We start from the raw sequence: 26,677 nt of genomic DNA, 5'->3' as shown, positions 1-26,677 counted from the left end.
TTACTCAAAAACTGGGGAGTGAAAGGGGGGACTACTCAAAATATTTGCTAACACTTAAGTACAGAACACACATATATATACACGATTATGCAAGTTATTTATTAACACATTGTTTTTTCTGTTACAATTTTTCAGTGCATATTGCATACACATGTAGTTTCTGAAGCCAGTACAGTAGACCATAACAATCTGTAACACAAGTTGATCAAATCGTTACTAGTACTTTGAGTTCTGTTACATGAAACAATTAAATCATTAATTGATAAAGTAGTAAGGAATAACCTGGTTACAGAAATAAACAGCTGAAGCCACAGGGGAGGGCAAAGTCTGACCAAATAGGATAAACTGATCTAGAATATCACGGTGTACATTATACATGTATGTCAGTCAATGAAAGCATACCAGATACTGGGATGATATTGGAACTTGGTGAGTTGAAAAAATCTCTGACAGGTTTCATTGCACAGATATTTCAGATATTTATAACTGGTAAATACTGATTATAAATATTAGATACATGTTGATGGTAATATATAGCTAACTTTTCATTGCACATATACTAGTACATGGTGTTCTGTTACATGAAATGAATATATAAGTATGCTATAATTTTTCCTAATTTTAAATGGTATGGCATGCAACTTTACTTTGAGAATTGTTTTAGTGTTCGTATTCTGAATTAAAATTTCAATCGTGATCAGGCGAGGGTATTGTTATCAACTTGACATGTTAAAATAATACCAGATCGCACTCTTTTAGTTTTAGTCCTTGAATTTCAAATTTTCTGGGGCTAAAGGGGAATACCCTCCTGTATCTACCCTCACACTGCTCCCTTTGATTCAAATTTTATGTAGTATTATTACTACCTTGACATGTTAAAATAACATCAGAAAGCATTATTTTGGTCCTTTAAAACCACTCCCATACCCACCCCACTTGCCTCACATAAACTTTGATTCAACTTATACCGCCTGATTTACAATTTTACTAGCTACTTTGGGAATAAGCTGCACTTATTGTTCCCTCTTCCCTTTGAAATGAGCTACATCCATCGGGTTATGAGGAAATTCAATTTCAAAATAAAAAGCTTTCGTCTGACAACTGTATTCTTAATAGATATATATGTGTTATGGGTTTTAAATGAACAAAGACAATATAGAAAAGACTATATAACTGAGAATTCCACTTTGTTTTTAAACGCTGTATGATAATATAATTCACTACTAGTAAAAGCACTGGGAATATATATTTGTATGTATGTATGTATGTATGTATGTATGTATGTATGTATGTATGTATGTATAAGTTAATAAAATTTTACTGTAAAAAAATAAATACTTTACATGTACATTTTAGGCGCCGGTCTTTTGAAAAGTGCGCCGAAACGCTGAAATAAGCCTGTCAATCAAGTATTTAAATGAACAATATCAGGCGATAATGTATGCAAATGATATGCAAATGAGAGGAACCTCATATATCTTAACAATGGAACGTTACCTGCATTCGAAATGACGCTCAAATAGTATCAATGATACAATTTTGTCAAAAGAAAAATGATACAAATCGGGTTAAAGATGTCAAACTTTATTCATAATGCATTCATTCCGTGTTTATACATCAGTGAACATGTTTACCCATGTATATTACGATGTCGACACGGTGCGACAATACTTTCTGTCGGTAGTGTATGTATGTATGTATGTATGTATGTATGTATGTATGCATGTATGTATGTATGTATATATGTATGTATGTATCTATGTATGTATGTATGTATGGATGAATGTATGTATATATGTATGTATGTGTATGTGTGTATGTATGTATATATGTATGTATGCATGTATGTGTATGTACGTACGTACACTGACAATGTATAAGGGACGGTCGCACAAGCTCAATAAACGAACATCTTTCCCTTGGGACAAAAACCCCTCCCCCTCTCCCTAAACGAACATTCACAAGTGTGACATCACACCTTTATATATGATGTAAACCATGATGAAAACTACGCACCATCAACGCTGAGTTGGTGATTAATGTTAAACATATGTAATGACATTTGATATACTTATGTGTATGGCAAGGAAAAAAGGACAAAAGTGAAAAAAATAGTAATAAAAGTAATAAAAGCACAAAAATCTTAAATACCCTCCCAAACAAATGCACATACATACATGCATACATACATACATACATACATACATACATACATACATACATACATACAAGCACAAAAATCTTAACAAATACCCTCCCAAACAAATGCACATACATACATACATACATACATACATACACACATACATACATACATACATACATACATACATACATACATACATACATACATACACTGTACGTACAGTATGCACAAACTACAAACAAAGTTATTGAATTCATTTAATATGCATGTTTTATCATTTCATCGTTTTGAGTCCTCGCTTCAAGTCTCTGATGTAGTCAAATATTCCCATGGGTGAGGTTTGATCGGACAGTGTCTTTGATGATAATTTATAATCAAACTGGATGAAAGATATCACTTTTGTCTTCATATGATCACTAGGGAAATAAACAGACAAATCTCACATTTACTTGTCTTTTTTCAAATAATTATTATTTTTGACAAATCCACATATACACATTTAATATATAAGTATTATTAATATTGATATTAACGTAAATAAATACACATTACCGTATGTTAAACGAGATGATATCAACATGTGCTCTCCGGACATCATTATAAAGATTTTTAATTTTAAAAAATGATCATAAATATATGATGGCAATTATTCGTTCACGTTTTGTAACAGGTGAAGACCCCAGCAGCATGTCTTTTATGGGACCAGTATTACTGGAGTCTATGGTAAGACCTTGTTAGCATTGAGTGTGTGTGTGTGCGTGCCTGCCTCCCGAGCCCTGCCGGCGCTGCTTGTCCGTCTGTCTGTCTGTCTGTCTATCTATCTGTATTTTGAAATCCATGGTCTACAATACTCCCAGACATACAATGTACAGTTTGATTCGAGGTTGCTAGATATTCGTCCTAAGGGAGTGTACAGATTCTACTGCCGGGGATGAAGAGGATTTTCAGGGTACCATCAATTTTTCCCAAGAAAAATTAGGGGGGGGGGGGACGACTAAAAATTTCCACAGTATTTCAGGGGGCTATGGAAAAAACGCCTTCTTTTGAAAGCAAAAAACTACTTGCAATCCTTCCACTTCTCCAAGTATTAAACCTGTCCTACAGAATATTATGGAATTGTTGCTTCAATATCACTATCACTATTATCAACAGTACTTTCAGCAGTGTCAGTTACTCTATCACTTTCAATAATACCTATTACACTCGTGTCAGATTAAGATACACACCCTTCTACTGAAGATAGGAAGCTTCCCGATGGATGATCTATCCCTCGAACCATCCCTTTCGGAACAGCAGAACACTTCGGATGCTCAACACTTACAACTAGATTTTAAAGGAAAACATAAGTATTTTGCGGATCAGAATTATTTTTTCATAGATAGCAAAATCGGAAGGTAATTATAACTCTGTCGATTTCAAAGCAAACTTGACCAGATCTGATGTCTGCACATTTGTAGAGCGTTCTTCATTTCAAATAATGAAGGCATTGTGACTATGATATCTATCTCTTCGTTAACTGAAGGAAATGAAAGTCACTGAAACTCACCTTAGATCGCCCTCATATGGTCAATTAACAATGAGGTGTGTCGAAGCACCTTTTAAAAATCTATTTATACGGACTGACTTACAAGTTCCATATGCATTTTTTTCTATATATATAACATGGTAGTCATAATGTCCTGATCATTTAAGATTACCTTATTCTTTTATCTGTTTCTTTCTTCTTCACAACAGTGTCCGTGACTATTGCAAGGCAAGCAGAATTGATACACATTGCAAAATAAAATGAATAGAGATATCATGTACGCAGTACTGACGTCAAACATGCACCAAGCAATGAAACTACATAACTAATCCTAAATATCGTCCGCTTTGTAAATCGATGTATAGTAGAACTTACAAAATAGTATGACTCTGTCGCTGTCAGGTAGTTCTCTAACTCCGATAAGATCGATAAACTCACGTGGTGATATCATCCCCATCATATAAGTAGGACTCACCGACCGTACAATGTCAGTATGCTGAAAGATAACGTATATTCGGTGTATGTACAACACCTTCAAATCACATGATGACACCATCATGTTTCCTAAATGCAGTTTTCTATACTAGAACGTACATTTCCCTCTTTAAATAGGCTCAAGTTATGTTTATATATTGTTGGGGCATCATTTTTGCTACATAAAATTATCTAGAAGTCACTGTTAGTTTTCTCAGTACTTACTGAGGCATACTTAACAATCACTTGCAATTGACTGAATTCAAACATGATATTAAGACCAAACATAAACGATCCGATGACGTCATGTTATCATACGTATAATAACTTGTTGAGACTCCTAAGATACAATCACCTCTCCTAGTAACGTCAGTCATAATTGTAATAATCATATACAAGGCATGCATTGGCATTAACATTGCATGAGAATGTATATTTTAGTCGAGAATTTATGTAATTATCTTCCCTTGAGGGCCGAAAAAAAGTTTATAATCTCTGCCTCCACTAAAATAAAATTTAAGTTCCAGAAATATTTTATCATTATATATATATATATATATATATATATATATATATATATATATATATATATATATATATATATATATATATATATATATATATATATATATATATATATATATATATATATATATATATCACTTTCGGTCATTTAATATACTAAATCAATTAATCAATCAGTCCACCCATCCATCAATCAATCAATCAATCAATCAACCAACCAATCAATTGGTACATTATTATCTTACCTCATCGACTGTTTCGATTAAATCTAATTGATTGACACCAGTATTCCATTGTAGCTGTTTAGTTCTATCCAAACTAAAATCTGAAACTCGTTCCAATGATGCATCTAAGATGTACTCACATTTGTATCTGCAATAAGTAGCAAGATCTGTCAAAAAGTACTATTCGTCGTATCTGTAAATCATAAACTTCACAAACTTTAGAAGTGGCAATGTGAACCACTCTACATATATACATAGATACCTACCTACCTAGCGGCCTGCCTGCCTGCCGGTCTACCCACCTGTCACCCTTCCTACCTACCTACCCACACACACACACACACGTACGTACGTACGTACGTACCTACAGACAGACAGACAGACACTGAAGGCAGACAGACAGACACGCACCGAAGAAGGCAGACAGACAAACAGGCAGGCAGACAGACAGACAGACGGCTAAGTATGCATGTATGCAGATAAATAATCAAAGCGTAACAACAAACACAAACTAGCGTGCATGAAATTTACCGAAAGTAATATGTTGATGTTTTCACAAATACCTCAGATAAATACTTAAAGGGGACACCACTCTAGGAAATAAAGGTATGTCCATAAACCTTTGATTTTTGTCGACCATTGCATGATTCCATATCACGTAAATTTTGCGCGATCATAAAGAACACCAAATTAAAACTCTGTTTCACCTTCATTGGGCTGTGTTTCCTGCACTAGCTGCAACTGGCACGATGGGGGGGGGGGGGGGGTTAGTGGGTTGGATAATGTTTGTTAGGTGTAAAATTTACTTATTGTATCAACTGTGGTATACATATTTGTTGTAGATGTATACACGATAAATCAAATAAAATTGATATTTTGGTCCGCACCTTAAATTCAGCACCCCACAATTATGATCACGATTTCAACTTGTTTCTGTTTTTTAAAACAATTTTCAATGAATATATTGTGGTTGTCTGATCGAAAATGATACAACTACAGTTTTAACATGGTGACATTGAAAACCAGACACAATATATTTTCTTTTTAGTAATTTCCATTTTTTAGTGAATATGTCATTGGTTATTTGATGAATAAAATGTACGTCCCAGTTACAGCTAATGCAGGTTTAAAACAACTCACATGTAGCCATCATACATTTCAAGGGACTTCCTGTATGACATCTTCACCCCATTCTAGAAATAAAAACATACATGAACATTAAAAGTTTATTTTAATAAGTATAAGGAAATCTTATGCAATAACAATTACGAAAACTGAAACAAAACATCGTAATCTTATCAACATTGCTACATTGTATCCTCTTGCTCGACAAATATCTCTATTGGCCAGATGATGTTTTGCTTCAGGTTTTGTGATTTTCATTGTAATGTACAGATTACACAATGCATTTATCGGAAGACATTATCAGCTAATTGACTCCCAATCCTCTACATGCACCACCCCCACCCACAATATGTACACTCACACACACACACACTCACATACTCACATACACATACACCCCCCCCCCCCCGACAAACACTTACACAATGCATTTATCGGAAGACATTATTATCAGTTAATTGACTCACCATCCTACACACAACACGTAAATATACGTAAAACGTCATCAGCGATCGAAGTCAGCTGGTCAACCATTTTGGCCATTTTTGATTGACATTATGATTGAACTCGTGAACTGATAGTAAATTAAATAGTCATGAAAACTAATTATAATTTTAAAACAAGTATTTACTTATAATATAATTTTTTATTCCTAACTGGTTATACATTAATTGTACAATTAATCGCAACCAGTTAAAAGTTTGATAACATACGTGACGAGAAGCTATCTGGAATTGGGGCAAATTAGGGTAACATAATGACGGATAACCGTATCAGTAAAGATGTTTGATTCGTACTTAATATGAGTGTTATTCGGACACTACTGTAAAACAAACAATGCATCGACAATGGTACACAACAAACCTAATATTTCCCCTAGTATAAAGGTTACCATGATCACACTGTACTGATCAAGCATGTAGACAAAAACAAATAGAACAATACACAACAGACGAAATACTAGTCATACATACAGGGATCTGTGTGTAAATTACTAGCTTACATATGTGGTCGGGAAATGTAATACTAAGCGACGTTATAGGTTACAACAACATTGTTATAAATTTGCTAGCATTCTTGACAGACACACCTATATCCGCACTGATGTACCGACGTTGAGACCTTTACCTTTGTTTTGTAGTGTTTCCAATCGTTGACACTACCCTCGTAGTGGAGCAGTTTCGTCACAGTGTCGTCAGCAATAACTTTGAAGTTCATGGTCAGATTGTACACCACGCGGTCAAACTGATAGACTCGCGATGGACGACCAAATCAAGACAATTTAATATATGACATATTAATGTATGGGGTCATACAAGATGATGTATTAATGAACTGAGTCAAATGATCACAGATATATCATGTAGGCATATGGTTGGGAAACCATGCAAATAAATGAAAGTCATGGAGTATTTGAAAATTGTCTTTAATACACTGTTATACTGTACCCTCAATACACTGTTATACTGTTTGGCTATATTGTCTTAATCAATTTGAGCTTTTTAGTTTGTCATACATCTCACTATAATAGCCTTTCCAAACAATACATCATATGTTACAAACTAATTATCACAATTTACCAAAGACAAACATTGGGGAGATCGGAATTGGAAGCCTATTAAAGTAAGTATAAATACCCTACTACTGTAAATCACATTTGCCTTGCCTTGTTTTGTTTCGTTTCGCCGAACACCATAAGCCTGTTCCCTTAACATATACGTGTGTATGGTAAAATGGCAGGACTATACTCGTACGTACAGTACAGGCATGGATACGTATATACAATCATCCAGAATTCTGAGGTTATAATCTAGAAAAATATTGCTATTCAATAATGTACATTGTTACTTGCTATATTTTCAATTTAACTATATTTATAGTTTATAAACTACAGTCTCTCTATCAATATGAAAAGGACGATGAACTTTGCTCTTTTACGGTGAGGTCATTTAACGAGAACAGCAGCCATTATGGCAGAGTCAGACATTCTAGATGAACTAGTTGAGGATTCGTTGTCGTGTCCTATCTGTTTCTATGAATTCAACAACGCTAAGATATTGCCATGTTATCACAGTTTTTGTCAAGATTGTCTAATAGACATGGTTAAGAGAAATGACGGACGATTGGAATGCCCCGTGTGTCGCAAGAATGTCGCACTTCCGGATGGTGGTGTTCCAGCTCTGACAAGCAGCTTCACTATCAATAGTATTATTGATAAAATGAAGAAGATGCAAGAAAAAATCTCAAAAGAAGGCGGGAATGAAATGTAAGGCTTTAAATTAACATTATACAGCGTTTAATGACAAAGCTATCAGAGTTGACGAGGCGAGACGACGACGACGACAACAACAACAACAACAACAACAACAACAACAACGATAAGAACGTTACAACAACAACAACAACGACGATGACGACGACGACGACGACGCCGACGACAAGGAAAACAACGACGTTAGAAATAGTGATAACGACAACCGAGAAAATATGTAGCCTTACTTAGTAATAAAACTATTACAACTAAAATACTAACGGGACACACACACACACACACACAAAAACTCACACCTCATACGAGTCATATATGATATCATATCATATATCATATGTCATAAATCACCTCATGTATCATATGTCATGTCATGTACCCCAATCTGACTAAAATATGTTGTGGTGAAAGCGGCTAGATGTCTTTATTCACGTCTGTTTCCACCGTTTTGTGTCGTTAGGGGTGGACATATCCTGGGGGGGGGGGGGGGCTTGGAAGATTGGTGGCGAGTCATTATTTTCCCCCATCTGCTTGCCTGTGAATCGTTTTTTCTCCTTTGCGTATGTCGGAAGCTTTTTTTCCTTTCCTTCTGTTAGATATCCAACACCAGCCGAGTGGGAGGGGGGATTTTTCCACTGGGCCGATGAAAAGTCCAAAAACAGGCTGAACCCCCCCCCCCCCCCATCACTTAATTCTAAAGCATGATGACCCCCTCCCCGATATATCATATTCACATGACAGATATTTTTATCATTGCTTATGATCAGTATGTACTACCCACTGACATGCAGGGATGGCACTATGTCCTATCCACTGAGATCCAGGGATGGTACTATGTACTACCCACTGAGATCCAGGGATGGTACTATGTACTACCCACTGAGATCCAGGGATGGTACTATGTACTACCCACTGAGAGCCAGGGATGGCACTATGTCCTATCCACTGAGATCCAGGGATGGTACTATGTACTACCCACTGAGATCCAGGGATGGTACTATGTACTACCCACTGAGATCCAGGGATGGCACTATGTACTACCCACTGAGATCCAGGGATGGTACTATGTACTACTCACTAAGATCCAGGGATGACACTATATACTACCCACTGAGATCCAGGGATGGCACTATGTACTACCCACTGAGATCAAGGGATGGCACTATATGTACTACCCACTGAGATCCAGGGATGGCACCATGTCCTACCCATTGACTGCACAGGGTAAGAATATTTGAAATTGAGGTTAACAGCATATTGACAATGAAAGATAGTGGGAAAGTTTGAGAAGAGAATGTGAACACCTCTATAATTTCCAAGCTTTACAAGACAGCACCAATATGTAAAAAAAAAGCAACCACATATGGTTGCAACATTTTTTGAAATAAAGTTGCATGACATCTTGACAGTATGGTGGAGGGAAGATCTTGAGGCAGGGACATGTTCACCTCTTTGGGGGAGGGGGCTCTAGGGAGTCTCCCCCTAGAAGCCTTAGAAGATTTTTACTCATAAAACCCATATTGGCTATTCACAGACACTTTCAGACAGTAATTTCCAAGATTTACAAGACTGGACCAACATATAAAAAGTAACTATGTCGGTTTGAAATGTTTTTGAAAATAACGTCATCTTGACAGTAACAGGGAGGCTGGGACATGTCCACCTCTTGTGTGTTTGTGGGGGGGGGTCACCCCCTAGAAGCCCTGGATCCAGAGGATTTTTACTCTTTAAGCCATTTTTAGGCTATTCACAGACACTTTCAGACAATAATTTCCGAGCTTTTGCTTGCATAGTAAAGTCACTGGTATGTTAGAGAAATTTAGGTGGTCATACCTAGTGTATAATAGAAACTGGAATCTGATTTGTAATCATCGAGAACATGTAGTGTCTGAAATATTGATTATATTAATCCCTTCTGACAAGTTAATAAGAGACTAGAACAATTTAATTCTTTTATAAACTATCTATGAAGATTACCGTTACAAAACCTTCAAGTTCACTCTTGGCCCAAAGTGCAAGATAAGTGAAGCACTGATTGTGAAACAGCCAAACATTTACATGGCATGTTCGGCGTTCTGTATGTGTTGTATACAGGGAATACATGTTTTATGTACAAACAATTGTATGTAGTTATGTTTGAACTCTTACATGAAGTAGTGTTAAAAAAATAACGAAACAGAGACAAGAACATATATATATATATATATATATATATATATATATATATATATATATATGCACCACAGGCCGAAGAGAAGAAGCTGGCCGGTGCCTGACATGTGTTTGAAATGTTTGTCATGATTTGACAAGTGTCCTGGTTGGAGAGGTACTAGCAGGTTGAACAGTACACTCGAACTTGTGTGTCATGACCCTGTCAAGAATTTTTTTCCTCGTGGCAATATGGTCCGTCTTTTTGTCCATAGCCCACTTATATCAGGATTTTTTTCAAGCAACTCCATTAGACATCTTCCAAGTCCCCACCCCAGGATATAAAACGGTCCACCCCTTAGTTTTGTTCCGGGGTGATCGTCACCTTCACACGGCGATCACCCGGAACAAAACTAATGACACAAAACGATGGAAATAGAGGTACGTAAATAAATCTAGCCGCTTTCACCACATCAGATTTTAATCAGCTTGTGTACTGTGCCATGATGTATATCTCCTCTGCAAACATATTTCAAGACCTACAAGAAGGTTTAATTTATATTTTATTCTCAGCTATGTTAGGTATAAATTACAGACGTCATTACGTACATAATCTGTCGAGTCGTGTGTTAAAATCGCAGAGGTGAAGGGGGTGTACTTGTCTGGGTAATGGTGTACCCTGACGGACTAAATTATAAACAAAAACGCCACAAAGTTCCAAAAAAGAGGTCAAAAGTCAACTTTTCAGCTACATCCAGCCAGAAAATAGATTGAAATAAAAAGTCTCGGGGAAATTAAATGTGAACAACGGTAACTTGGAACATACGTTGATCAATTCAAAGATGGAGTCAAATCTCTACATAATATACCACTTAAAAATTAAGAGTCAACATACTTCAGTCGCATTCAAATGGAGGGTTAAAACTGTGGTACACATCTATATACACTTACTACGTGAGTAAGCCCCCCCCCCCCCCCCCCCCGCCGATAAAATAGTATGTGTATGTGCATCGTAAAAACGGCATTGCAGAGCGCCCTCTAGGCTAATACATTGTATATTGGAGGGAATCGACGTGATACATTTATGGATACTGCATCTTTAATTACTTTTTGCAATGTCATTCACACTGTATGATTCTGTTGATACTATTTGAAGTACACAGACCAGAAGAGATGTCCAATGTGAATATTTTTATTCCCTCCTTTACAGTAACATTACGGAGAAGGACCAGTTAGGACTTGGCACCATCTCTCAACTTAACGAGAAGTCAAATCGAGTGTGTAATAATCCATCGAAGTCCAATAATCTATCAAGTTCATCTTTACCATCGCGACCGTTCATGCCATCACAGCCACCGCCGCCACTTCCGTCAGCACCTATACAAGTACAGTCGCCAGAAATACCACCAAATTCACAATCTTCGGAGTGTCACATTCAGCCGCATCAGCAGCAGACACAGACTTCAATGGGGGGAGTCCAGGACACATCATTTCAATATGTGCGACGGCGCCGTCCACCGCCACCACCACCACCACCACCTCCCTCCGCTAGACTTGATCAAGTACTGTCTCATTCCGATCAGTCAGACCCAACACAATCTACGACATTAACCGAACTTGGACGAAGTAGACATCTGCCACCGCCAATGGAAAGACATCTTGTTGGAGATCTTCATTCTCAAAGATTGCATAGATGTATGCCGCCACCACCACCACCACCACTGTCTCAGAGGCTCTCACAATCTCCCACTCCTCCCCCAACAAGACAGATGCAAATTGACTATTCACATACAAATAGGCACAGAAGATTACCACCACCTCCACCTCCATCCTCATACAGGAAATTATGATACATATACAGAAGTAACTTTGTTGATGACGTAGTCCCCGAATTTATAACCCTACATCGATGACTTAGTAATCGGACGACAGTTTTTGTAATCAGTCTTGAACGTGTGATTTACGTATTTGTCTCATAACTATTTTTTCACCACTCCTTTTGATTTGATTACAAGGCAACAACATGGATATTGTGATATTTTAATCACCTTAAGTTTACACTAAAGTTGGTTGTTTATGCACAGAAAACATACAAATTGTGCAAATTATTGAATTACAAATCACGATTTGCCTCAAGTAATAATAATAATAATACATTCTTATCAGAGTATTAAGCAACAGCCTCAATGCGCTTTACAGCACTAAAAAAGATAAAGCATCACGAAGGGTTAAAGTGTAAATATGTCTGAAATAATACACAAGACCTTAAAAACTGTTAAAACCTTATATCCAAGATGAAATATAAACAAAGAAGGACCTTAACAACTTATAAAAACTATCACAATGCCAAATAAAATGTTTGGCACAAGAATTAATTTGCAAAAAAAACACCTTGAAATTCACTAAAAATCTAAGTGATTACTGTTAACAGTACAACAATTACATGTCCTAAATATTTGTGAACAAGTATATCTTTAGTTGTGACTTGAATGTTTCAATTAAAATAGCTCTCCTGATGTGAACTAGGAGAGAGTTCCATAACTTAAGACCGACAACAGAGAAGGCGCGATCTCCGTACGTAGTAGTTGCAACACGCGGGATGGTAAGTGTAAACTGAGTGCCGGAAGGTAAAGCATGCGTTGGGTTGTGAACGGGTAACATGTACAGTTCGGTGATGTAGGATGGTGATAGTTTGTTGACAGCCTTGTAGGTGATGAGCAAGATTTTGTATGCAATACGTTGACGTACAGGTAACCAATGAAGGTTACGTAATACTGGTGAGACATGATCATATTTGCGTAGTTTGACAACAAGTCTAGCAGCTGTGTTCTGTACCCGTTAAAGTTTGTGGATCTCTTTGTCTGGTAATCCGTAGAGGATGGAATTGCAATAATCCATCCTAGAGGTAACAAATGCATGGATTAGTCTCTCGGTACTGATGTTACTGAGGTACTTCCGAATTTGGCCGATCTTTCGAATGGCTAGGGATGCTGCTCTGCAGATGTTATTTACATGACAAGTCATTCTAAGTTCCGAGTCAAGTATAACCCAAAGGTCACATGTTGTGGATGATGTGTTGACAGTACTATCCCAAATTGTGATACATGGTACAGGATTGGTTTTACTAAAACGAGATGAGAAGTGGACTATATCTGTCTTACTGTCAATGAGCTTTAATTTGTTCGTATATCAGCAATGCATGCTTCAATGCTTGAGACTGTGTTCATGTGTTGTGATTGTTTCATTATCTGGTAAAGTTGAGAGTCGTCAGCATACATCATACTAGAAATGAGTATTGGGCCTAGAACTGATCCCTGTGGAACTCCGAAGTTTAAGCTATTGTAGGCAGACTTTGCATTGTTTACTGTAACAAGTTGTGTTCGATGCTGGAGGTATGACTTAAACCAGGAGAGTGCTGTGCCGCCTATTCCAAACCGCTTATGCATTCTGTCTATTAAAATGTGATGGTCAATCATGTCAAATGCTATAACATCTTGGTGTCCATCAATAGCATGAAGTATATCATTATAAACACGAATGATAGTGGTTTCTGTACTGTGATGTTACGGTTTATGTGATACATGTGAAACGCTGTTGATCGGCTTACTTTGCAGTTTATCGATATTGAAATGTTCAAACGGGGAAGTACTCACTCGCACTGCTGTTCCAATCGTCAGTCTGTTCCATTTAAGACTATAACGTTGAATTTGCCGACCAACTAGTTTCTTCTCAAACCATCTCTTCTACGAGGTACCGTACCGACTTGGATTGTGTTGAGTAGAACTCACAACGAAACATACGTATCTGGTTCAACGAACGCCAAGCTAACCACTTGGTTGATTTTATTACATGACCAATCTCCGTCTCCGCCTCTCCTCCTGAGATGGGCTAAAAACCCAACTTAAATACATTTCCAAGTTTACTCAAATTCTCTATTCTTAGAGTATGACGTATTCTTAAGTCTTATGAAAGACACCATCTGAGATCTAATATCCAATCACCTTCCCTAGATTAGTAATACAAGTTCATATCTCAAAGACCATAAAATAGTCATGTCATAATAAAACTTGTTGACAGTTCAATCGTACCTGGTACGAAATAGCGATGCTGAGATGTCAAGGACCTATGTTGTTACGCAACGGAATGTCACTGTATGTACAAAGTTTAAATGCTTTTTGACTTCAACTTAGAGTTCATAATGAAAATTTACCAAAATGTCCTGAATGGATATATTTTAGATATGTGACTCGTAACACATGGTACAACTCACCAGAGTTAAACTGAATGGTGCCTCTCACAAGGGTAGAATCACATACCTTTTGGCCTACACACATTGTAGGAATGCAAAATTCTGAACTATGGCTATTATACATGATGTACCACTTAATTGGAAAAGTAATTATATGAAATTGAATTAAATTTGAAGCGTGCATTCTTAAGATAAAGCCTAATTACCGAAAATCATTAATTATGCAAATTATTCATTAAAACTGTAAGCTACACCAACAAACTTTATAGGGCATATGCATTTTGCTATGGTTATTGTATGTACTAAATTATATTGAAATCTAAATATGCATTCTTAATTTGTAGCTGAATTACCGAAACCCATTAATTATACAAATTATTCATTAAAAATATAAGCTATATCAACAAACTTTATAGGACATATGTGCTCTGTTATGGTTAACATATGCATTTAATAATATTGAATTTGAAGGGTGCATTTCAAATATATAGTCTAATTTCTAAAAAATCTTTTAATTATATATATGGAAATGATTATTGTTCATTGGATGTTTACCAGAATCTAATCAGTTCTTGCAATCACCACGTGGAAGATGTTTCATTAGAATCGATGCAGTAGTTTTTGAGATATTGTGTCCACAGACAGACATACAAACAGACACAGACACAGACACATACATACATACATACATACATACATACATACATACATACATACATACATACACAGTACACACACATACATACATACATACATACACAAATACATACATACATACATACATACATACATACATACATACATACATACATACACACACACACACACAGACAGACAGACAGACAGACAGACAGACAGACAGACAGACAGACAGACAACAGCATAACATAACCTCCTTATGGGAGGTAAAAACTGCTCTTCAAATCTGTGATGGTTTTATATCTAATGGGAAGAAAACAATGACACAGAGAGACCATATGGAAAACAACAGACAACATAACTACCTGAACTAGACAATCACACACACATATATACAAAATACCCCACCCATTATAAAATTGAATGAATTAGTCAGCAATTTATTTCCCTGCTTTCTTGCCGGTGACAAATGTTTTTTTCTCGAAACCCCCCCCCCCCTCCCCAAGCAACAACATGTATAAAAGGAACGTGAACTTTGAGGACATTTAACGAGAACAGCAGCCATTATGGCAGAGTCAAACATTCTAGATGAACTAGTTGAGGATTCGTTGTCGTGTCCTATCTGTTTCTATGAATTCAACAACGCTAAGATATTGCCATGTTACCACAGTTTTTGTCAAGATTGTCTAATAGACATGGTTAAGAGAAATGACGGACGATTGGAATGCCCCGTATGTCGCAAGAATGTCACACTTTCGGATGGTGGTGTTCCAGCTCTGACAAGCAGCTTCACTATCAATAATATTATTGATGAAATGAAGAGGATGCAAGAAAAAATCTCAAAAGAAGGTGGGAACAACAACGACGACGACGACGACGACGACGACGACGACGACGACGCCAAAAAGAAAGCAGCAACGTTATAAACAGTGATAACGACGACAACCGAGAAAATATCTAGCCTTACCTAGTAATAAAACAATAAAATACGAACATGAACCAATCACTACTTAAGGGGCTACACATACTCAATGCATGTATCCCCAACACAGGTGTAATAGCTCTCCTCCACAGAGAAAGTGTCATATCATATCATATCATATCATATATATTATATATTATATATCATATCATATCATATCATATCACATCTCATCTCACATCACCTCCTATATCATGTCATGTCATGTATATCTTCTGCAATCACATTTCAAGATCTACAAGACTGGGTTTAAGTTTTGTTTTAATCCCAGCTATGGTAGGTGGGTTTAAGGTACGTATGAATTAAAAGTCACTACATGATCCGTTGATTCGTGTAATAAAATCCCATAGGTGGGGGAGAGGGTGTTGTCCAAATTATGGGGTTACAAGTCGTACGTGTATTCAAAGAGGGTGTCACTCCTCTCCATAATGCTTAAAGCTTAAGAGTTAAAAGTGTATGTGAGTCAAAGAAGGAGGGTTAAATCCATGGTATGTGTGCATTGTAAACAACAGCATTGCAGAGCGCCCTCTACGCTGCTATATTTATCGAGTGGCAGGGATGTATGTGATACATTTATTATGGAAATCCGATCGCGACATGCGACATGCGAGTTGCGACTTGCACAACTGCAACCCGCGACTTGATCACGCTACAACCAGCGTTTAGTCTGAGAAATCGAGGCTGACAGGTCACAGTTTATAATAATGCTAGTCGTAGATCGCAGTTGTGCAAGTCGCAGCTCGCATGTCGCAGTTGTGCAAGTCGCAGCTCGCATTTCGCATGTCGCGATCTTATTTCCATAATTTATGCATATTGATAATCATTTTTTGCAATATTCACGCTGGAACATGATTTGCGATTACACGAGTGTATGATTATATTGGTACTATTTGAAGTTCACAAACCTGAAGACATGTCCAATGTGAATATTTTTATTCCCTCCTTTACAGTAACATTACTCAGGTGGAGAAAAACCAAGAAGGACTTGGCACCATCGTTCAACTTGGCGAAGAGACGACATGCCAGCAATTAAATCGAATGTGTAATAATCCATCAACGTCCATAGAGAATAATAGAGGTGTTACACATACGCACGCACTTCATATCGCTCCTGAAAACAGTTCGGATTTTCCAGTTTTACTTGTACTGTTTTCGTTAAATCATGAAATGTGAAGATTGTGATACCAGAAAGAAGGTAAAACTCTGTCAGGGAGACCTACATTTATGTTCAAAATGTGAAAACAGAAGATTTGGAAAAGAACCGCTCAAAGCCAAGTCGGCAACAGGCAACAACATGGAAGGCATTACACCTGAACTTGACCTTGAAATCACAACCCATACTAAACCAACTACCGAGACAACAGCAGAAACAAGTGATCTCGCAAAAGTCCTTCAAGCCATCATGGAGATGAAAGAAGACATCAAATCTCTCACAGAAACCCAGAATAATATGGTAAAATCAATGGATTTTATAAACCACCAATTCGAAAATATGAGGAAACAGATTGAAAGTATGCAGGAATGCAATAACACCTTGAAGAAAGACAACATATTGTTATGCAAGAGAGTCGCGACACTTGAAACAGAACTGCATTCTTTAGACCAATACAACCGCAGAATCAATCTTGAAATAGCCGGTATTCCTGAGTCTGACAACGGTCAGGAAAACACAGATGCCATCTCTCTTGCCGTTCTACAGAAAATCGATTCCACTATAATTTCAGATGACATAGACATTTCCCATAGAATTGGCGCAAAACAGAACCCTGTACAACCAGGTGAAAACAACGCACACAATCCACACCAAGGAAGTCGCCGTACAAGATCGATAATAGTGAGATTTACAACGCGCAGGATTAGAAACATGGTATACGACAAACGAAGAAAACTCCAAGGAGTGACGACGAGAAATATCGGATACCATCAAGAAAGAAGCATATTTATAAATGAAAATCTCTGCCCATCACAACGAGTCCTACTGCGTCAAGTCAACGATGTTCGAAAACAAGCAATGTACGACTACTTGTGGACTTACAACGGGAACATTTATGTAAGAAAAAACAAAGCTGCTCGATCTCTTCTCATAAGTAATGAAAGTGATATTCAAAAAGTCCATTGACTACCTAACTACATATTATAAGATAAACTAAATCATGTTTAAATCTTAAATGAATGATGACACTTCTGAAAGTTTATTTGATGTAAATAATTTTGTTTTATCACCGCAAATGTTCAATGGCACTTTTTCAGGCCATTTCAACAATTCATTATCTATGGTTCATATTAATGCAAGGTCTCTGAATAAGAACTTTGATAACTTACGGCTTCTTTTTGAAGATGTTATACATTTTGATTTCACTATAATTGGGGTTTCGGAGGTGTGGAGTATTCCGGATCAAAATCTTTTTTCTTTAAATGGGTATTCACTGGAAATTAATTGTCGTGACGATTCCAGGGGCGGAGGTGTTGGTGCATATATTTCTACCTCTATAAAGTACAAATTGTTGCAAGCTAAAGTAATTCATGCCGAGTCACTTTGGCTAGAAATGAATATTAAAAATCACAAGGTAATCATTGGTGTTATCTATAGGCGTCCAAATACAAACCTTAAAGAATTTCAAACTAATTTAACTGAAGTGTTAGACACGTTCAAACTCAACAGATCGGGCTGTATTTTAATGGGAGACTTTAATGTCGACCTCAACAATTCCAATATCAATTCTGAAATGTTCCTTTCTAGTATGAATTGTTTGAGTTTACACCAGCTTATTTCATCTCCAACTAGAATAACCAACACATCAAGCACGTTGATTGATCATATTTACACCAATATATGTTCCAACACAATCCAAACCGGTACAATTTTAACAGATGTCACGGATCACCTCCCTGTATTTGCAATATTTGATGTATGTAATTTTCAGCCAAAGTATAAACAGATAGTATATAGAAGTTATAGAAATTACGACAAAGAATTATTCTTGAGAACCCTTGGTAATGTATCTTGGAATAATATATATGAATGTACTGATGTAAATTTAGCCTATGATAGGTTTTGTTCGGTGTTCACAGACATTTGTGACTTGCATGCACCAATTGTAAAACACAATGTAAAGAAAACCGGACGTAAGAAGCCATGGATCACAAGAGCAATTAAGAAATCCATCAATAAGAAGCACAGATTGTATTCTAATGTCATCAATTCAGGTTTTAATATAAACGTTGTCAACAAGTATAAACGTTATAGGAATATTTTAACATCTATCCTCAGAAATGCCAAAAAGACGTATTATAGTAATCTGTTTTTGGAGAACAGGGGTAATGTTAAGAAAATGTGGGGAATAATCAATGATATTCTTAACAGGGGCAATGATAATGCCAAGGGTGGCCTACCTGATAAACTTATAATTTCCTCTGACAACTATGACAGCCAATATACCTCACCACAGGATATTGTGTCAGCTTTCAATGACTTTTTTGTTCATATCGGCCCAAAGTTAGCTGAAAAAATGGAAGGCTGCAACAAAAACTTTGGAGAATATCTCGATGCACCAAACGTTAACTCTTTCTACCTTTGTCCAACTACTCAAGATGAGGTTAAAAATATCATACATACTCTAGATGTTAAAAAGTCCTGTGGCTATGACAAACTCCCAGCTCGATTGCTAATCGACGCTGCTAATGTAATAGCTAAACCCTTACAGTACATCTTCAACCTTTCTTTTTCCTGTGGTGACGTCCCCAATGCCCTCAAAATTGCAAAAGTGAAACCATTATTTAAACAGGGATCAGAACAAATTCCTGGCAATTATCGGCCAATTTCAATCCTTCCAATTTTAAGCAAAGTTTTAGAAAGACTAGTCGACAACCGTTTACGATCATTCATCACACATAACACAATACTATATGAGCATCAATATGGTTTCCGAGAAAAATATAGTACAAAATTGTCTGTTATAAACTTAGTGAATCATCTTGTTAAACAGATAGACGAAGGGAGGGTTACCCTTGGCATTTTCATTGACTTCTCAAAGGCCTTTGATACCATCAATCACAATATTTTATTATCTAAACTTGCACATTATGGAATTCGAGGTTTACCCCTTTTGTGGTTTCGGGATTACCTCCGAAATCGACAGCAATATGTTTGTTCTAATGGTGTTAACTCTACCTATTCTCCAATAACATGCGGAGTCCCACAGGGTTCTGTCTTGGGACCAACACTATTTTTATTATATATCAATGACCTGCCACTTTCATCGTCATATTTTGATTTCAGATTGTTTGCAGACGATTCGAACCTTTTTCACACTTTTCCCATAAAGTTCAACAATATTGACCTGTCCATAGTAAACCACGAGTTTCATAATGTGACGGCTTGGTGTACTGCAAACAAGCTCACAATAAATGAGTCTAAAACAAAGTACATTCTTATGAGAAGTCGTAGGTTTTCACCCAGTGTCAGTGGAACTCTTTAAGTAAATAGGAATGCTATTGAGCAAGTTAATTATGCGTCGTTTGTTGGTATTGTCATTGATGAACATCTGCTTTGGAAGGAACACATTTGTCATGTAAATAATATTATAAGAAGAAAAATAGGCGCCATTTTCAAACTGAGGGAATTCGTACCGAAACATGTACTTACTTTTCTCTACACCACTTTCATCCAACCTCATATATCCTATGGGTTAGAAGCCTGGGGAAATACTTTTCATTCATATTTAGATTGTATTTTATTATCCCAGAAAATGGCTATGCGTGCTATTTCGCATAGCCATTTTCGGGAACATTCTTCTCCTCTTTTCAACCAGTTAGAAATTCTCGACGTTTTTAAGTTACACAAGTATTTAGTAGGGGTTTTTGTTTACGACTTAATACACAATAATTTACCACACTCTATAACCGATTATTGCACACTGTTGACTTATGAATACAATACACGACAGAAGGCTAAGGGCAATTTATGTATTCCTCCAGTGAAGACATCAGTTGGACAACAATCAATATCATATACAGGTGCAACTACATGGAACGACATCAAATACAATATCAGGAAGGAACCAACACGACATAGTTTCAAGCGGTCACTTAAAATAGATTTACTAAAAGAATATATAGCATAGTTGGCATTCTTTACCGAATTTTCTTCTCATCACTTTTAAAATGACTTGGATTGGGATGGGGGTTGGGGGGAGGGGCAAGTGCGTTTAGTAACACCCGTGAATGTTTAACCATTAACCATTAATGTAAGGGGTCAGACTTGATTAGCAAAGCTATTTTCTGACTCCTATTGCCTGTATAAATTGTGTATAAATATTTTCTTCCCAAGTGATCTGTAATTATTTCTTGTACAGGTAATAAAAATCAATCAATCAATCAATCAATCAATAATATATTAACTATATCCTTACCATCACGACTACTCGTGCCGCCACCACCATCACCACCACCTCCACAACAATCAAATAAATTGGGGCAACCAGCACCACCGTCATCTTTAAATTGGTGCAACCACCACCGCCATCATCATCATCTTCTAGATTGGTACAATCACCACCATCACCATCTTCTAGATTGGTGCAATCACCACCACCATCACCATCATCTTTTAGACTGGTGCAACCATCACCACCACCACCACCACCACCATTTTCTAGATTGGTGAAATCACCACCACCACCACCATCTTCTTCTAGATTGGTGCAACCAACACCATCGTCTAGATTGATGCAGCCACTACCACCAACACCATCATCACCATCTTCCAGATTGGTGCAACCACCACCACCATCACCATCTTGTAGATTGGTGCAATCACCATCACCACCACCACCACCACCACCACCACCACCATCATCATCTTCTAGATTGGTGCAATCACCACCACCACCATCACCATCTTCCACATTGGTGCAACCACCACCATCATCATCTTCTACATTGTGCAATCACCACCACCACCGCCTTCTAGATTGATGCAACCACCACCACCATCATCATCGTCTAAATTGGTGCAACCACCACCACCACTGCTATCATCGTCTAAATTGGTGCAACCATCACCACCACCATCATCTTCTTCTACATTGGTGCAACCACCTCCACCACCACCACCACCATCATCATCTTCTGCATTGGTGCAACCACCACCATCGTCATCTTCTAAATTGGTGCAACCACCACCACCACCACCATCATCGTATAAATTTGTGAAACCACCACCACCACCATCATCATCTTCTACATTGGTGCAACCACCACCACAACCACCACCATCATATTCTACATTGGTGCAACCACCACAACCACCATCATCTTCTAAATTGGTGCAACAACCACCACCACCACCAACAACAACAACAACAACAACAACAACAACAACATCATCATCATCTTCTAGATTGGTGAAAATAGCACCACCACCACCATCGTCTAGATTGGTGCAACCACCACAACCGTCATCTAGATTGGTGCAACCACCACCACCTCCACAACACAATTGTTATTAGTGCGTCCGTCGGCAACTATACAGTTGCCAGAAATGCCACCAAATTCACAATCTTCGGAATATCGCATGCAGCCGCATCAACAGCAGACACTGATTTCAACGGGGAGTCCATAACTCATCATCTCAATATATGTACGACGGTGCCAGAATTGACCAATTGCCGTCACACTCTGATCAGACATGTCCAACACAATCCATACTATTAACCGAATTCGGATCAAGTAGACAACAACCTCCACCATTGGAAAGACATCTTCTAGGAGATCTTCCTTCTCAATGATTGCATATAATTAATTCAATTAGATGAAGGTAGAATTACACTTGACATATTCTTTGACCTATCCAAAGCCTTTGATACCATCAACCGTGAAATTCTTCTTGCTAAAATGGCACATTATGAAATCAGAGGAATTCCCTTACAATGGCTTACTGACTACATAAACGACAGATCACAATACGTATGTGCAGATGGTATTAAATCATCTAGCCAAGGTATTGAATGTGGAGTACTACAGGGGTTGGTTCTACAAGTTTTGTTTACTTCCAGGGTTTTTTTTCAAAAATTTATCTTAAGTTTTGATTAGTTTAGTAACTTTCTGACGAAGATCCATACCCCTATGGCGTAAACTCTGATTGTATCAAAGTTCTCTTTATATCAATACGTATTATTATTATTATCATCTTATTTTCCATATATACAGCATATGAAATATGTGCATGTATATATGTGTCTGATTTCTTGTTATTCTGTTTGCTCCATAACTGGCAGTCAATGTTTATCGGAGATCGACAATACGCAAGGAGAAATTTAAATCCAATATACATTTGGGAGATAATCAATAGAAAAAAGTGATTATGCATATACAGAGTAAGTTGACGATTTGGTATATCAATCAAAGTTTATTTTGAAGGCTCGTATTTGTGTAAGAATGAATTACACGAGACTATCTTACACGAGAGTACAAACTATGTAATGGAAATTAGATCTAAACTTAGTTTGTCAAATTAGATTTGTGTAAGTAACAGATCTTTGGATTTGTTCTGATAATTTTAACACGACCCACTTCATCTATATATAAACTGACGACATTTAAGTGGCCATGTCTTGTGTCACACCTTGTTTTCAAGTCGATTAAAATCAAATCGAAGCGTAATCACATCATGACACATCTCTACTTTGCAAAATATCGAATTGGTTATATTTTCTCGCGTTTCGTATTAAATTATCGAAAAAGAGTACTAGTCTAGATTTATTTCGATTAAATGATGCCTATTTTATCTCGGTGACCTTTACTGAAGAAAGTATATGACACTCCTTTAACTTATTGATTGAGTTAGTCGCATAGAAATCTAATTAGCATTACATAGCTAACATTCAAAAGATCTGCTAAAGAAATGACGGATCCCAGTATTTATCAAACCGTACGTTTAGACATTGAAATTAGTTTCCATGTGAATCACGTAACCTCTTGAGCTGTTTATTTCGAGACACTACAATATGCAATTGTCCATTATTGGACTGTAGATTCCTTTGTTTCGTTTTGTTTTGTTGTAGTTTTTTAATATACATGTATTTGGAAAAATAATTCATAACTTTATTATAGAGAAGATATTATAACTTCCATGATGAGTGGGTGTATTTCAAAAAGTTTATCTTCCATTCTGAAACTGATATATTAATAAATGAGACAAACGAAAAACAAACTTGGAACAGTTTCATTTATACACTAATTGCCAGGAATTTACGTTAAACTAACTTCACTACCCTATTGTTCGCTGCCATTGTAATGATTTCCGAGTTGAAGTACACAAAATGAAAAACATTATTCTTGCTCTGAACTTAGCTTTTAATCATTTAAAAGTGAGTTTACATGTTAAACCACGAGAAGACTCGCATTCTCCGATCTTGCAACATTTTTCTCTTTGTTGTGCATTTTTTGACTAAGTTTACATCCTGCAGGCATAATTTGGAGTATCCGATCTTTTTAAAAACTGCGTCAAATATTCTCCTTCAAGCGCAACATTACGAATTTGCTTTAAATACGACATAGTAGACTAGTAACATTGTAAAGTGACAGCCTGTCTATAAAAGTTATAGATATATACATCTGTATTTACATCAGTAATGGAATCATAAACAAAGACGTCTTCTGTGAACAATTACTCCCACATACACAATGTCAATAAGTGAGTCGGTATATATAAGAAATGTGACCAATGTGTACAGTAAGTAAGATATTAACACAATAGTGTTATTTATAAGATGACCAAAATCGATACACATTCTCAAATAACCAAGGGTTGAATGAAAGGTCTTAACGTAAACATTCTGAAGGGTAATATTCACGTCAAAATGGCTTGCTTGATGACACGGTCTGATGAAAGGGTTTCTTCAATACAGTCAGAAAGTAAATGGTTGCAAAGAAAACAATCGATGAATAATGTAAATGATGACATGTCTGACCTTTAAGGAACAACGTCAATTGAAAAAGGTCATATACTTCTGGTTTTGTAAACTTATAAAGTGGAAGGATACTTAAAGTTAACCTGAGTTCTAAATAGACTCGACAAGGGTTCATAATGTATTTAAACTTTATGTACAGAAAATAAGAGCCACTGATTGAGTGCATTAACATACCATTGCAGTATTCACTTTTTGCTTGCCAAGCATCATAAACGTTATGTGTCAGGAACACATTTGCAAGATAAGTATTTGGTAATAGGTTTTTGCCAGTATTACCTGTGCCCCTCATACGAATTATTCTTTTGCTGTGGACTCATTTTCTATAGCTCTGCCAGACAACGTACTAATATTTTCACATATACATTTTAATCCTAATCCAAACTGGGTATTTAAAGTTAAATCGTCATCCGATACGCATATGCGGGTAGAGCGCTTTACTTGTTGGAACAAACACGATCTGTTGCGCCACGGCCATTGTGTAGGCGCTCTTTCCCATCTCAAGTTCCGACCACAATGTACACCATGCCAATTTCTGGTTGCCATGGGAATAAAGTTTTCACAAATGAATGTAACTAAGCCATATTCAACATGGATGGAGTCTGAACTTGGGGTGGGTGTATTCGCTGTGTTCGTATTTATATCATATTTCAGCACTAACAACTGTACTAGCTCAGATCACTAGACCACTTGATACCAGTACATGATGCCTTTCGAGCATCAGTGATTATTTTTGCAAAAACTGTTGCTTATTACTGAGCGCCTTTCGTCACAATCGCTAGGCAATATTTATCCGTGAATCCCATGTGAAATACATTTAGATACCACGTGACTGTACATATTTTCTATGGTGACGTGTGTGTACATCCACTTTTACCGTTTCAAACATTTTACCCAATTTGTGTTAAGTGAGTATATTCTGAATACATACTGTTCAAGTCTTAGGTTGTTCTGCTTATCCAGTACTTGACTTGTGTGAATATTTGCAAAGCAACAGATGTAGTCAGGTATCAGTAGTCATTGTAAAGTTGACAAGGACTGTCTTTTTATTAAAAATTGATAAAATTGTAGCCCTTTGGATTATAAAGTTGTTCAGTTTAAAACGCAGTCATATTTTCATGTTTATACACGAAAGTCTCATAGTCAAAAATAATGTTGTCATCCTCCCTGCTTGTCGTATTATTTGAATTCAATCCAATTATGTATGGATAAACAGTCTAAAAGCATTAGTATCAGTAAATTATGAATGACTTCTTGTAATACTGTTTTCTCTCTGGTAAGAAAACCCTGAAGAGCTTTTTGTCAGTTCACCTCTCATCGTATATGACGTCACCGACGAAAAACTCATTTCCATGGTAACGTAGATGTCACAGTATACATTCTTTGTATTGGGAATGTTGAA

General features: G+C 36.8%; 1 protein-coding gene across 1 annotated transcript; it reads right to left on the bottom strand.

The window, feature by feature from the left end:
- Positions 1–2,420: 2,420 nt before the first annotated feature.
- LOC144448850 (stAR-related lipid transfer protein 5-like) lies at positions 2,421–7,237 on the bottom strand. Its single transcript, XM_078139158.1, has 6 exons — positions 7,148–7,237; positions 6,035–6,087; positions 4,916–5,042; positions 4,047–4,167; positions 3,373–3,469; positions 2,421–2,562 (listed from the first exon to the last, which is right to left on the bottom strand). Exons 1-6 carry the CDS (start codon positions 7,235–7,237, stop codon positions 2,421–2,423), a joined length of 630 nt encoding a protein of 209 aa, XP_077995284.1.
- Positions 7,238–26,677: the final 19,440 nt, after the last annotated feature.

Source organism: Glandiceps talaboti, chromosome 18, assembly GCF_964340395.1.
Source record: "Glandiceps talaboti chromosome 18, keGlaTala1.1, whole genome shotgun sequence".
Lineage (NCBI taxonomy): Eukaryota > Metazoa > Hemichordata > Enteropneusta > Spengelidae > Glandiceps > Glandiceps talaboti.
Note: the sequence above shows the minus strand (reverse complement) of the source record. Positions and strands in the feature narration are given on the sequence as shown.